The sequence below is a fragment of the Chrysemys picta genome, chromosome 25 (assembly GCF_011386835.1).
Source record: "Chrysemys picta bellii isolate R12L10 chromosome 25, ASM1138683v2, whole genome shotgun sequence".
NCBI classification, from domain to species: Eukaryota; Metazoa; Chordata; order Testudines; family Emydidae; genus Chrysemys; species Chrysemys picta.
The window spans coordinates 3,151,723-3,166,435 of NC_088815.1; the positions used below are offsets into that span (position 1 = coordinate 3,151,723).

General features: G+C 47.2%; 1 protein-coding gene across 2 annotated transcripts in view; it reads right to left on the reverse strand.

Annotated features, from left to right (window-relative positions):
• LOC103306317 (uncharacterized) overlaps positions 1 to 14,713 on the reverse strand; it is a 58,038-nt gene extending 43,325 nt beyond the window's left edge. The window contains exons 1-3 of one of the 2 annotated variants that reach the window (XM_065578285.1): positions 14,326 to 14,464; positions 7,920 to 8,004; positions 7,708 to 7,749 (exon numbers count right to left, since the gene is read on the reverse strand). In XM_065578285.1, coding sequence (XP_065434357.1) covers positions 7,708 to 7,749; positions 7,920 to 8,004; positions 14,326 to 14,400 — 202 coding nt within the window. In that variant the 5' untranslated portion in view covers positions 14,401 to 14,464. Of the gene's footprint in view, positions 1 to 7,707; positions 7,750 to 7,919; positions 8,005 to 14,325 lie in introns of both variants that reach the window. The other variant, XM_065578284.1, reaches the window with a different exon arrangement.

Below are 14,713 nucleotides of genomic sequence, written 5' to 3' on the forward strand. Positions count from 1 at the left end.
AAAAAGATTTTGGTGTCCATTCCAAAGCGTCTGGCGGTCTGGTTTTGGCCCATGCCTATTGACTACCCCGATCTAACTGATGGCCTTATGTGGGGTTGGGAAGGAATTTTTCCCCAAGTCAGATTGGCAGTGACCTTGTGGACTTTTCACCTTCCTAGGGCTATCTGGCTCTATATCATTTAATCATTTCCCTGCCATTGCAGGAGCCTCGGATCCCGATGCACCTCAGTCCCTCCTCTTCTCTGCCTGTACCATATAACAGTCTAGTCTCCTGTGGGCTGTAACACCTTGGTCTCATTTTGGTTGTTGGGGTTAGTGTGTAGGTGCAGGGCAGGGTAGGTGGCCTATGATCTACAGGATGTCAGACTAGATGATCTGGGGGGTCCCTTCTGGCCTTAATTTCTAGGATTCTAGGAGGCCCCCAAGGTGCCAGACGCTGTACAAACACAGAACAAAAAGACACTCCCTGCCCCAAAGAGCTAGAGTTGTCCATATTTGAAAATTAGGTTCTAAACCTTTGCAGGAGCAGATTTTGTGAAGTTCGTAAGTGTCACTAAGCATAGGCGCCAACTCTGTGGGTGCTCCAGGGCTGGAGCACCCACAGGGAAAAATGGTGGGTGCTGAGCACCCACTGGCACCCCCCCTACTCCCCACCAGGCCCAACAGATCAGTGCCTCCCCCTCCCTGCAACTCCCACCCTCCCCGATCAGCTGTTTCACAGTGTGCAGGAGGCTTTGTGAGGGAAGGGAGAGAGTGCGGCGCACTGGGGGAGGGAGAGGAACAGGGCGAGAAAAGGTGGGGCAAGGGCCTTGGAGAAAGGGGTGGAGTGGGGGCAAGGCCTGGGGCAGAGCCAGGGGTCGAGCACCCCCCAGCACATTAGAAGGTCAGCACCTGTGTCACTAAGGACAATTGCATGGTGCATCTATGCACAGCCAACTTAGCTTCACACTACAGCCTCCAGGGCTGGATTTCCAATTAGGCACAGTAAGCAAGTGCCTTGGGGTGCCAGCATTCTAGGGGCACCTTACCTCTCTAAAACTGTGTGCAACACGAAGGTCAACTGTAGGCAGGAGGGGCACTGAAGATGCTGTGCCTACGGTGTAAATACGGCCCTGAAAGCCTCCATTTGCAAAAGTGTCCACTCATTTTGGATGCCTCAATTTTTGAATAGCCACATAGGGCCCAATTTTGTCCTCAGTTACATTAGCAGACTCTCTAAAGACCTAATTTTAGACTAGGGCATCACATCCAAAGGTGCTGAGCATCTGCAGATTCCATGGAGTTATAGAAAATATCAAACCCTTGGTGTGTGAAGTTGGATATCCAAAAATGGAGTCCCCAAAACTCATTTTTGAAAGTGTAGGCCAACGGAATCCTCCTGTCCCATGAATTACTCCAAAATGTTTCTGGGAAACATAAGCTCTGTTAAAACAAGCCCTCGGACACATGCAGTCTACCGCTCTGCATTCCCACCAAAATGGCCTCTTTCCCTGTGGGAATGAGCACTGGGCTGGGAGCCAGGAGATCTTGAGTTACTTTGTCACCTCTTCCACTGAAAGGTCTCACTTCTCTTTGCATCACAACCTCCCCGCCCTTTTTTTTGTTTGCAAAGCCCCATAGTCTAGCCTAGGGAAGTAGGCAAATATCATTACTCCCATTATAGATTGTGAAGCTAAGGTTAAGCAAGTCATGCAAGGGCACAGAAAGCTTGGGACAAAGCTGGGAACAGAACCAAGAGCTCTGAAATGAGACACTGGGCTTATTCACTACAAGACTGGGGGGGTGGGATAGCTCAGTGGTTTGAGCATTGGCCTGCTAAACCCAGGGTTGTGAGTTCAATCCTTGAGGAGGCCACTTAGGGATCTGGGGCAAAATCAGTACTTGGCCCTGCTAGTGAAGGCAGGGGGCTGGACTCAATGACCTGTCAAGGTCCCTTCCAGTTCTAGGAGATAGGATATCTCCATAAATTTAAATACTTCTTGGAGAAATTCAAATCTAAGTGCTTAGTCATGCTGCCTGCACAATGGGGTTACCCCTGCTGAGCCACCTTTATGTGCTTTAAGATACCGTACAGAGGTAACAAGTGCTATGTCCATGCAGGGTATTAAGCCCATTCCACATGGACAAAAATAGATATAAATGTTGCATGATTTGCAGTGGCTGCACATAGGATTCAGGACTGGGTATTCTGCAGCCAAAGACATTTTCAACAGGTGTTAACTCAGGGATATTTTGTTATTCTAAGGGATATAAAGACATGCATTCGTTAGGATGTCATTGTGAGGGCATTGCTAGAATCCTTGGGCCAGGTTGGCCAAGTGAAAGTTGGAGTAAGTGTGTCTTGCCCCCACAGAGACAAACAGTGGGGTCAGTGCAGCAGGTATAGGGTAGTTTGCATGATTTAGCATTCAAGACAAATGTAAAAGAATGCAATTTATGTACCAAGGATTCAAGTCAGGCATCACTATCAGATGTAGCAATCAGTGAAGTTGGGCACACCTTTAAATGGAAGAATTCAACCCCAAAGGTTCACACCCATGTTCCTGAGGGCAGAACTGGGCCTCAACAGGACAGAGGCAAGTCCCTCAGGGGGAGATGTAGCAGGAAAAGTAACTGACCGGAAGATTTAAGATACATTTTAAAGCTGCATCTCCCCCCCCCCCCCCCCCGCGACTTTCTCTTACACTCAGACCAGCCTCAGCATTCCCACATGCACTTGATTATGATAGTCATGAACTGGTCCCCACACAATACCAAATACAAGTCTCTAAGGTGCCACAAGTACTCCTGTTCTTCTTTTTGCAAATACACATAAGTTACACTTGTTTTGCACACCCCTTGCATGGCAAATCAGTGCAAGTTACACATCTCTGTGACTTTCATTTGCTTTATGGCCAGCTTGCAGCCCCTGCATAACTCTCACCATCTATTCAATGTGGACTTTGGCTCTAAGGAAACAGAAAGCTCTTCTTCACTTAATGAATTTCCTACTTCATAAAAATAAAGTAGGAAATTCATTGAGAGGTTTTGGACACAAAAAGCTAAATTCCTAGCTGTAGTTGCACCGAAGTGAAGGGAATTACTATAGTCATATGGTTATTGTATGGTTTTGCTGAGACATGTTAGAGTGTGTGGCCCCAGATTAGATTAAACTGATATTTAAACACAACAGTGGTGTGACTACAAAGCAGAGTTAAGGTTGTTTGAGTCCCTAACTCTACATTTCTGTATCTTAAGGTTAAAGTGAAAACAAATCTCAATGTGTTAATTGCGAATTTCCTCAGTTTAGCATGCTCGGTTTGGGAATAATTATGACACCTAGTAACGTATTTTACCCTAAGTTACTGATAGGCTAAGGCTATGATTCTGTCATGGAGGTCACGGATTCCATCCTTTTCCAGAACCTCTGGGACTTCATCTGGGCCAGGGCTGGAGCAGCTGTTAGCCCCAGGGCCACCAGAACAGCTGACCAGCGGCCAGCCCCGGGGCCATTGGGGCAGCAGTCCTGACCAGAGCAGTGGCTGGGGCTGAGTGAGCCCCCTGGGGCTGGCACAGCAATGGGGCTGGAGCAGCTGCAAGCCCCAACAGCGCTCTGTCCCTGCACCTCTTCCGGCTGTTAAGTCAGGGACAGGTCATGAGCTTCCATAAATTTTTGTTTATTGCCTGCGTTCCCTGTGATCAGGAACAGTCAACATGGATTCACCAAGGGCCTGACCAACCTGATAGTCTTCTATGATGAGATAACTGGCTCTGTGGATACGGGGAAAGCCGTGGATGTGATATATCTTGACTTTAGCAAAGCTTTTGATACAGTCTCCCACAGTATTCTTGCCAGCAAGTTAAAGTAGTATGGATTGGATGAATGGACTATAAGGTGGATAGAAAGCTGACTAGATTGTCAGGCTCAACGGGTAGTCATCAATGGCTCGATGTCTAGTTGGCAGTTGGTATCAAGCGGAGTGCCGCAGGGATTGGTCCTGGGGCCAGTTTTGTTCAACATCTTTATCAATTATCTGGATGATGGGATTAATTGCACCCTCAGCAAGTTTGCAGATGACACTAAACTGGGGGGAGAAGTAGATATGTGGAGGGTAGGGATAGGGTCCGGGTGACCTAGACAAATTAGAGGATTGGGTCAAAAGAAATCTGATGCGGTTCAACAAGGACAAGTGCAGAGTCCTGCAATTAGGAAGAATCCCATGCACCGCTACAGGCTGGGGACCAACTGGCTAAGCAGCAGTTCTGCAGAAAAGGACCTGGGAAGTATAGTGGATGAGAAGCTGGATATGAGTCAGCAGTGTGCCCTTGTTGGCAAGACGGTCAACGGCATATTGGGCTATATAAGTAGGAGCATTGCCAGCAGATCGAGGGAAGTGATTATTCCCCTCTATTTGGCACTGGTGAAGCCACACCTGGAGTACTGTGTCCAGTTTTGGTCCCCCCACTATAGAAGGGATGTGGACAAATTGGAGAGAGTCCAGCGGAGGGCAACGAAAACGATTAGGGGGCTGGGACTCATGACTTATGAGGAGAGACTGAGGGAACTGGGGTTATTTAGTCTGCAGAAGAGAAGAGTGAGGGGGGGACTTGATAGCAGCCTTCAACTACCTGAAGGGGGGTTCCAAAATGGATCTCAGCTGTTCTCAGTGGTGGCAAATGATAGAACAAGGAGCAATGGTCTCAAGTTGCAGTGGGGGAGGTCTAGGTTGGATATTAGGAAAAACTATTTCACTAGGAGGGTGGTGAAGCACTGGAATGGGTTACCTAGAGAGGTGGTGGGATTTCCATCCTTGGAGGTTTTTAAGGCCTGGCTTGACAAAGCCCTGGCTGGGATGATTTAGTTGGGGTTGGTCCTGCTTTGAGCAGGGGGTTGGACTAGATGACCTCCTGAGGTCTCTTCCAACCCTAATCTTCTATGATTTACTAAAAATATCCATGACCGAATCTTAACCTTACTGATACATGCGCTCAGAGTTAACTCCATCTTAATGTAGTTTGTGCCAGGTAATTTCCTTTTAATTAAAAATGTCACACATGAATACAGAGCAATGATTTGGAGAGATGATGTATCAATCATTTTTTAAATTTCAACTTTTATGGCCCAATTCCCCAGTATACTCTGACTGGTTTGCCCTCACCCTGGAGCAGCTCAAGGCAGCCAAAGCATACAGGCCAGCTAGCTGTTTTGCCAAAGCAGCCAGAGTGTACATCCCACTTTCGCTCTCCTTCGTCCTGAAAATCCCCCTCCCTCATCTTCTCCCTGTTATGCAGATAGTACATGATCCTATCGGTAGCTTTTGGAATGAACTATTTAGGATTAATGGTGCTTTTTTGCCATTATTTTTCATAACTGAAACTTTGGCTTGGTCTACACTAAACCCCCAAATCGAACTAAGGTACGCAACTTGAATAACGTAGCTGAAGTCGACGTACCTTAGTTCGAACTTACCGCGGTCCAGACCCGGCAGGCAGGCTCCCCCGTCGACTCTGCGTACTCCTCGCGGCGAGCAGGATTACCGGAGTCGACGGGGAGCACTTCTGAGTTCGATTTATCGCGTCCAGACAAGACGCGATAAATCGAACCCAGAAGTTCGATTGCCTGCCGCCGAACCAGCGCGTAAGTATAGACAAGCCCCTAGTGTCTCAACTGAGGCTGGTACCTAAAATCTTCTCCTTAACGGTCACTCCCGAAGATTTAGCCTGTTTTCAAAATGGTTATTGCCTCCCATTGTTCTCAGTGGGACTGAAGTCATGAGCTACCCTCAGTTAAGAGTCCTTTTCAAAATGGCCAGTGCTTCCCATTGTTCCCAGCAAGAGTGAAGCCAAGCTGCCTTCAGGGAAGATGTTGACCAATTCTGCTGGCAGCAGGCTGAGGGAAAATCTCTGAGGAGCAGCTGAAGAGAGAGAGCAGCCAAATTTGCTCAAGGGGTTCTTGTGGCCTTAGTCCCCTGAGAACAAGAGGTGGCAGTCGGGTGACCAGATGAGAGGAAGAAAATATCGGGACAGATGAGGGGGAGGGGGGTCCGCCGGCGGAGCAAAAAAAAGCCGAGTGCTGCAGGTGGAGCAAAAAAATAAAAAAAAATAACCAAAAACCAGCAGTGCTGCCGGCGGAGCGAAATATCGGGACAAATTGCATCCTGACCCAAGATCGGTCGGGACGCGGGACAAACACCTAAATATTGGGACGGTCCCGATTTTATTGGGACGTCTGGTCACCCTAGGTGGCAGTCATTTTGAAAGTGCAGTTCTACTCTGAATTCTCTGTAGTAAAATATTCTTCAGCCTCAGCCGTAGAAGAAACTTTTGGTTTTGAGGTGTGACAGGGAAAAATGACTACTAATCCTAAATGAAAAATTCTTTGTATGCCACCTACAGACAAGATTAGTGAGTTTTAACTATATGGGAAGTTTGAGACATCTGTTTCATTCCTTAAGGCCATGGGAGGGGCAGGGAGGAAGGAGGTCTGACATACTCTAGATTTCTTGAAGACCCGTTTTAAAATTAATTTTAATTGCTATACTAATCAATGGATTTACTTGTAAATTCTCAGAAAATTTATTCTATGCTCAAAGAGTAAGAGCTGTAATTTTGGGAAGAATGAAGCTCTATTTTCCATACATAACAAAGAGGCCGAAGCCCTCTTTTAAGTGCAAAATTCAACTCAAACTCAATGACGGATCTGCAACTGTTGCCTCCAGAACACTGCCTAGTTCAACTGAGATGCCAAGTTATATTATCCAACCCACTATGAGGCCAACATTTCCCATAATGTATGCATGAATGTGCACTGCGCACCCCATCCCAGTCCCTTCACACAGACACATTGAAGAGAAACTATTACACCCATTGGTCAAGAAACATTGAACTCTATTTGGCCAAGAGAGTAACATATACAAGAAATACATTTCCATAAAAAAATAAACTACCCTCGGACTTCAGCGGCAGGATCACCCCAATCTCCATGCTTTTTATTACCACCGAGTTCTAGAGGAGATGCTAGGACAGCATGGCAATTCCGAGCTATTGCTGTGTTACACAGTGAAAGTCTGAGCCTGGTTCTGAAATGTGAGCTGGAGATCATATTACATACAAAAATGTATGAAAAAATATGGATTTTAAATAAAGAACTATCACAATTAAGCTTTTTACAATACATTCTGGCTGAGATTTCCAAAGTAGTCTAGGAACAGAGACACATCTTCCACGAAAATTTGCCTAGATTAATTTGAAAATCTCATGCCATGTGTCTTCCAAGGGCCACCCCACTCCGCTGACTCTTTCTTCAGGTAACTCCTTTCCTGGTGAGATCAGTCCAAAGTACCTAGAAATTCAAAAGGAAATTCAAAAGGGGCACAGGCAGACAGCACAGATAGACATGAACAAACAGTGGAACCTAGTTTGCAAGCAGCCAAGGGAAGATGATGTAATTTATCAAATCTTAACCAGATTACAAAATTCTAAGAACAAATCTCCCTGAAAGGTATTTCATTGTTGATGTTCCACTTTACTCCTCAAGTCAGTGTTTTGAATGCTGAATTTCAAATGTTACCAAGACAAGTGGCACATTTCTAGTTGGGCCATTAGCTGTTACTAAACTGAAGTCAAAACCGAAAAATCTGCAAATGATTGATTTGAATGCTCTCCCTGTCGATATGGAGACAATGTCTGCAAAAAATTAAAACAAAATTAAACCAACCAGAAACTCACCTTCCAGAAAAGCAAATTCATCAATAGCTTCAATGGCATTATCTGTAAAACAAAGTGAATTGAAAACAATTGGCAAAGATAAACAAATGCAAGTGCAGAGATATTTTAAACTCATCAACATATGATTTTAACAATGAGTTTTTTTAAAATAGGTTTCTTAATTTTGGAGACTATGGGGGAATATTTTACAATGTAATATTTGGCCTTCTTACCCAAGTCTTTCCTTTGCAGAGTTTTCCTTTTTCCTTGCTGAGCATACACATAAGCATCTTTAGCTATGGTTTCAACAAACAACTCCTGCAGGATGGAAGAGACAGATTGTTACAACAAGGGAAAGGTGTGACTGCAATCTGTTGTTACAAGCAGACGGGACAGTTGAGCTCTGAAGGATTAAAGGAAAAAATTACACCCTCTCCCCCTTTCGATGCTCCCTTTCCTCTGATCAGCTCTAAGAATGTTCAATGAAACCTTTAAACTAGACAATTACTGCATATCAGGGACAAGTGTTATTAGGGTGCCGGGGGGGCTTTAGAGGTCCCTGTGTATATCTGGAGGTGAGGGAAGGGAGTGTGAGTCCTGCTTTTCTTCTCTCTCAAAACATACACTTGAACATGCAACATACTTTTCTGATTCTGTGAACCAGTTATCCACTTTCACGGATTACTGAGGCCCATGGGTTAATATTCTTACCCCAAGACCTGCAACTTGCAAAGAGATTTCTTTGGCAACCGTGTCTTGGCTCCCAAGTATCAGCAATACTCTAGATCACAGCAAATTATGTCAAAACATGCCTTTGCCCTTAAGGAGGTGACCAATTTTAGGAAAGGACAACTCCATTCAGGGCTAATTATGACACTTGATTTGAGCTTAGCAGGCTTTGCTATCCAAAGTAAGTATTTGTCAGGGATACCAGCTACCAACTGCCCATCACTGCACCTTCTGAGTGCCAATCATATCTGCACTACTTTCAATGGACAATGTAGAATAACCTACCTATAAGTACCTCCACCTACCACCAAATGAGCTTCTTAGTTGCAGCAAGTAAATACATCCTGTACTGTGCGCTGAAGGACATGAAACTCAGGCTCTGACTGATCAGAAGAGGGAACAAATTTCACAGCTGGACACTCTCCACTGCCCAGACACCAGACCACAAGAGCACCACTGGAACGGAGAGCAAGAGTAGCTCAGCTGATCTCATCAGGACACCGAGAGACAGATGGTCTTTCTAGTAACTATGATACAGGCCATTTACAGCTTACCGATCATGACACTTGGAACTGCAACCAGAAGCAAGCTGGAATCGAGTGGAGAGCAGAGGTGTAGAGTGCTCACATCAGTCTGATGTACTAAGAAAGTGGGTTGCCACATTCTGCACTAGCTAAAGCTCCGAAGTGCTCTTCCAGGATAGCTTTGAGAACATTACAGCAATTCTGTGTCCAGGTGATAAAGGATTCCTGCAGCAAAGTCTGCAACCTCTTAGACAGCACTTATAGCCACCATTATCATCTCAATTACAAGAGCCGGAGGTTGTGGAATTCTTTGACAAAGGGCAGACAGGCACCTATAACAGAGGGAGTAAACAACCTCCTACCAACTCTCCAGATTCTTCTCTCTTCCAGCATCCTTACCATCTCTTCCAGCCTTACCCAACTCATGATCATCCAGGTCCCTATCTTGGCCAAAGAAGGCAATGCAGAGGTAGCAGAACCTGTTATAGGGAGATGACAGAGCACAGGACCTTCAGCAAACTGAGCTGCTGAAGCATTTTGGGCTTCTACAATTTCCCTTAGTGGTTTCACAAACACTAAACAGCAAAACTGTTGTGCTCTAAAAAGAGAAAGTTTGAGACAAGGTTGTAACTGACAAGGCAAGTAATAGCGAGTGGCGGTTATAAGCACTGCTTTCGTGGGTAAGACTGAGCAAGGTTATAAGCACTGCTTTCGTGGGTAAGACTTGCATCTGAAGAAGTGAGGTTCTTACCCACGAAAGCTTATGCTCCCAGTACTTCTGTTAGTCTCAAAGGTGCCACAGGACCCTCTGTTGCTTTTTACAGATTCAGACTAACACGGCTACCCCTCTGATACAAGCACTGCTTGTTAAGGAGAGCTTTATCTTGCTCTCTTAAAAGATGCACCCACTATCCCGTTCAATGTTAGATTGGTCAGCTCCCCGCTGGCTGCCAGGAGTCCATCTGACAGGTTGTCATACACTGTCCCCCAGCACACACAGGTGACATTCAGCTTCAACACTGCAAGTGTGAAACCTAGCAAATCTGTCTCAGGTCTTCTGATCCAATCAGCAAATGGAAACTTCTCATAAAACAAGCCCTTAAATGATTGCACCTTTATGGGTACATGTAAAGAGATTTTTATTCTCTTCTGCCACTTTTTCCATGGCATAGGAATGCAGAATTTTTATATGCTAGTTAGATTCAGAGGAAGCTTATCACCATTGGCCTTCAAATCAAATTATCTGCCCTAAACCATGGTAACGTGCAATGACAATCCAGGAAGTGAGAAGAGTACAGGCTACTCTGGGGGTGGGCAAACTATAGCCTGGGGGCTGCATCTGGCCTTCCAGACGTTTTAATCCGGCTCTTGCGCTCCCACCGGGGAGCGGGGTCCGGGGGCTTGCCCTGCTCCGCACAGCTCCCAGAAGCAGTGGCATGTCCCCCCTACGGCTCCTACAAGGAACCATGGCCAATGGGAGCTGCAGGGGCAGCGCCTGCGGACAGGGCAGTGCGCAGAGCCACCTGGCTGCACCTCCATGTAGGAGGCGGAGGGGGGACATGCCGCTGCTTCTGGGAGCTGCTTGAGGTAAGCACCGCCCGGAGCCTGCACTTCAACCCCCTGCCCCAGCCCTGATCTCTCTCCCGCTCTTAGTCCCAGCCCGAAGCACCCTCCTGCACCTCCAATCCCTCATCCTCAGCCCCACCCCAGCGCCCGCACTACCAGCCGGAGCCCTCACCGCCCCCGCACCCCAACCCCCAATTTTGTGAGCATTCATGGCCCGCTGTACAATTTCCATACCCAGAGTGGCTCTTGGGCCAAAACGTTTGCCCACCCCTGGGCTATTCTGTCAGCTGGGAAGAATAAGTGACATTAACAAAATGAAGGACGCTAATAGAGAAGATGAGTTAACAGGATAATTAGTGAGGTTAACTGTGAAAGAGAGCTGGAAGGGCCCTGGAAGAGACCATAATAAAGCCACACAAGTCTCAGCACCAATCTAAATGAAGAAGTCTCACAACCAAGACGAAAAATGGACTGACTATTGAATGAAAGCGGAAGCCAGATTATACAGTCAAAATCTCTGCAAAAAGGGCTGTCGGAGATATTGCTCCCCAATGGGAGCTAGTGACTGAATGAAACATTCTAAGGGTCCTACAGGGCAATTCATTCACATGCTCATTTTGGAGGTGGCCTAGAGCCACCCCACCCAAGCAGAATTGCTCCTGGAATTCCCCAGGACAGAGGAGTGCACACTGCACCACTCCCTGGGATGCTTCTCCTCTCTGTGTCCACACAGCTCTGATGGCAGCTGCAGAAGAGGTACTGAGTCACGCCCTGCCTACTCCTCATCACCTTTGGGTTAGTTTGCCTCTTCTAGGGGATGCTTAGAAGGAAGTTATCTTAACTCTTGCCTACATTAACAAACTGGTCTCTTACTGCTCTGCTCCCTAACAATTCCTAACCATGTCTCTGACAACTGCCTCCTGCCTTTAATGCTCCCCCTATGCATGGAATGACCTCCCTAGTCTGGTCTGTCAAGCTGCCATTCAAATCCATCATAATGGCTCACTTCTTCCACAATGCCCAAGAAGGAAGTTAACAACATTAACACTTAAAAAAAAAAAATCCTAGTCATTCCCTCTTCTGTTGTTCTCAAAGCATCCTATCTTCTCTGTGTCTCTTGTTTAAACAGTAATCTCCCTGGGGTAGAGACTGTCTGAGCTCGGTGTTCCATAAAGTGCTGAGCACACAGTCAGCAGTTAAATAATAATAAATAAGCCACAGCCTACAGCCACAGGCTTCTTGTCAGATTAACGAACATCACAAGTCAGTATCTGGGGCATTGAAAGTCCCTTCCCCTGCTTCTTGTAGGATGACAGCCTCCTCACTGGATCATGCCCAGAGTTAACGTCAAACCTTAATCCTCCACTGCATCTATCATCTCAGAGTCATGTTCCTCTGAGACCCAATATTGCTGCTAGTAACAGGCAAACAGTGACGGGGAAGCTGTACAACCTAAACAGGTTATTTTCAGTTTTGCTTTGCCATAAAATAAGAGGCATGGACAGAGCCCATGTTGTGGCACCATCCAAACTCTAGGAGGCTGTTGTGGGGTAGAGGCAGGAAGAGACGAAGGAGATTTTTTAAGAGAGTCTCATTTTACATTGCAACCAGAGAAGTTTACTTCAGTTTCAAATTATATATGAAAAGTTCTTCCAGGGGACAACGTTTCCCTGAAATGCAGCTGCGTGTTAGCAGGATCAGACTCTGATCTTTGACTAAGCACCTCTTGAATACTCAAGGGTTTCAGAACAGTCTGGCATCTCTGATTTGGTCTTGTGTATGCTGAGACAGTGGAGAGAACTGTGCTAATTCATGCCAATAACTGGAAAGACTTGCTGCGAATAACTGATCACTGTCATCAATTTGCAAAATCAATCTCAATTGAAAAAGCAAAGATTCTGTACCTTAAAGCGTATTTCTCTCTACTTATTTTGAGAGGATGTTTACAATACTTGGGCATATGCTAGTAAGTGTTCTGTAGCGTTTTGTAAAAGTAAAAAAGTTTCAATAATCAGAGATCTCACTGCTGCCTATAGGTAAATCATACGTGGGAGTGACAGTTTTGTGTGTGAATTATAGAGTGCAGATTAATAACACCACCTAGCTTTTATCTAGCACTTTCTGTCAGTATGCCTCAAAGCACTTTACAAACGAGATCAGTGTCATTATCCCCATTTTACAGATGGAGAAACTGAGTTACAGAAGTGAAGTGATTTGCTCAAGATCATCCAGCAGGGCAGTGGCTGAACTGGAGCTCAGTGGTCTGTCCACTGGGCTAGACACTGAGATTATGATGGGCTGGCTCTTTGTTGCTTGTGCATGAAAGTAACAATAATCTGAAATGGACAAGGATCTGGGAGTTACAGTGGGTCACAAATTGAATATGGGCCAATGTCATGATGCAGTTGTGAGAAAGGCTAATATCACTCTGGGGTATATTAACAGGAGTGTCGTATGTCAGACACAGGAGGTAACTGTCCCACTCTACTCGACACTGGTAAGGCCTCAGGTGGCGTACTGCGGCCAGTTCTGGGCACTACACGTTAGGAAAGACATGGACAAATTGGAGAAAGTCTAGAGGAGAGCTACAAAAATGATAAAAAGTTTAGCAATCTTGTCCTATGAGGAAAGATTAAAAAAACTGGGCATGTGGGAAAAGGCTGAGAGGGGACTGACAAGAGTCTTCAAATAAAAGAACAGGAGTACTTGTGGCACCTTAGAGACTAACACATTTATTTGAGCATAAGCTTTCATGGGCTACAGCCCACTTCTTCGGATGCATAGAATGGAACATATGCATGCATCCGAAGAAGTGGGCTGTAGCTCACGAAAGCTTATGTTCAAATAAATGTGTTAGTCTCTAAGGTGCCACAAGTACTCCTGTTCTTTTTGCGGATACAGACTAACACGGCTGCTACTCTGAAACCTTCAAATAAAAGGGCTGTTATAAAGAAGACGGTGATCACTTGTTCTCCATGTACACTGAAGTTAGGACAAGAAGTAATGGGCTTAATCTGCAGCAAGGGAGATTTAGGTAGATATTAGGAAAAACTTTCTAACTATACGGATAGTTAAGAAGTGGAATAGGCTGGACAGACACCTGTCAGGGATGGCCTAGGTTTACTCAATAGTGACTCAGCGCAGGGGACTGAACGTGACCACCTGCGTTTCTGTGATTCTAAATTCTATAGTCTTTGAAGCACAGAGTACTTCAGCCACCAAAGAGCACGCCAGTCAGTTTCACATTGGGGCTGGAACAGGTGTTGCCTAAATGACAACAGGACCTATTGCCTGTGACCAGCGCAAGTAACTGACCTGATGCCAAATACAATACATCCAAGGGCAGCAGTGATCAGCATAGCTTCACTGAAAAGAGCTAAAAGCTGCCTGGGGCAGGCAGTTCAGAAAGGGAGGGAGAGAGGGAGGAGAGGAAAGTCCCAAACAGAAGAAATGGGGGAAGAGAGAGAGTATAACACAGGAGGAAAAGCAAAGTTCAGAAATAGGATAGACCTAGAGCCCCTCATGGGCACCCCACCCCCACCTCTGGGCACTCCCCCCCATACACCCCGCTTCCCTCCATAGGCACCCCACCCCCACCTCTGGGCACTTCCCCCCCAATGCACCCGCTTCCCTCCATAGGCACCCCACCCCCACCTCTGGGCACTTCCCCCCATGCACCCCGCTTCCCTCCATAGGCACCCCACCCCCAGCTCTGGGTGTCCGCCCCCTAGGCACCCGACTTCCCCCACAGGCACTCCACCCCCGGGTGATCCCCCCACAGGCACCCGCACCCACCCCCACCTCTGGGCACTCCCCCCACCTGTGAGCACCCCCGGGCTGCCAGGCAGACGGAGAAGGGGGCGGCGGATCTGCGCACCCCCAACGCCCGGCCCATCACCCCGGACGCCCCTCACCGTGGCCCGGGCCAGGACGAACACGGCCTCCTGGCTGGCCAGGCTCACGTCGGGGTCGGCTTTGACCAGCGCCTTCACCCGGGCCAGGGGCAGCCGCGCCAGGCGCAGCGGGGCCGCGCACAGCGACCCCGAGCCCGGCTCCTCCGCGGGGGGCGCGGCCCCGACTCCCGGCTCCGCCGCCGCCGCCGCCATCCCGGACACAGGCGCCCAGTGCGCCTGCGCACCAGCCACCCGCGCGCCCCATCGACGAGACCGCGCGTGACCTTCCCGGGAACGCGCGCGCGCAGTTCCCCC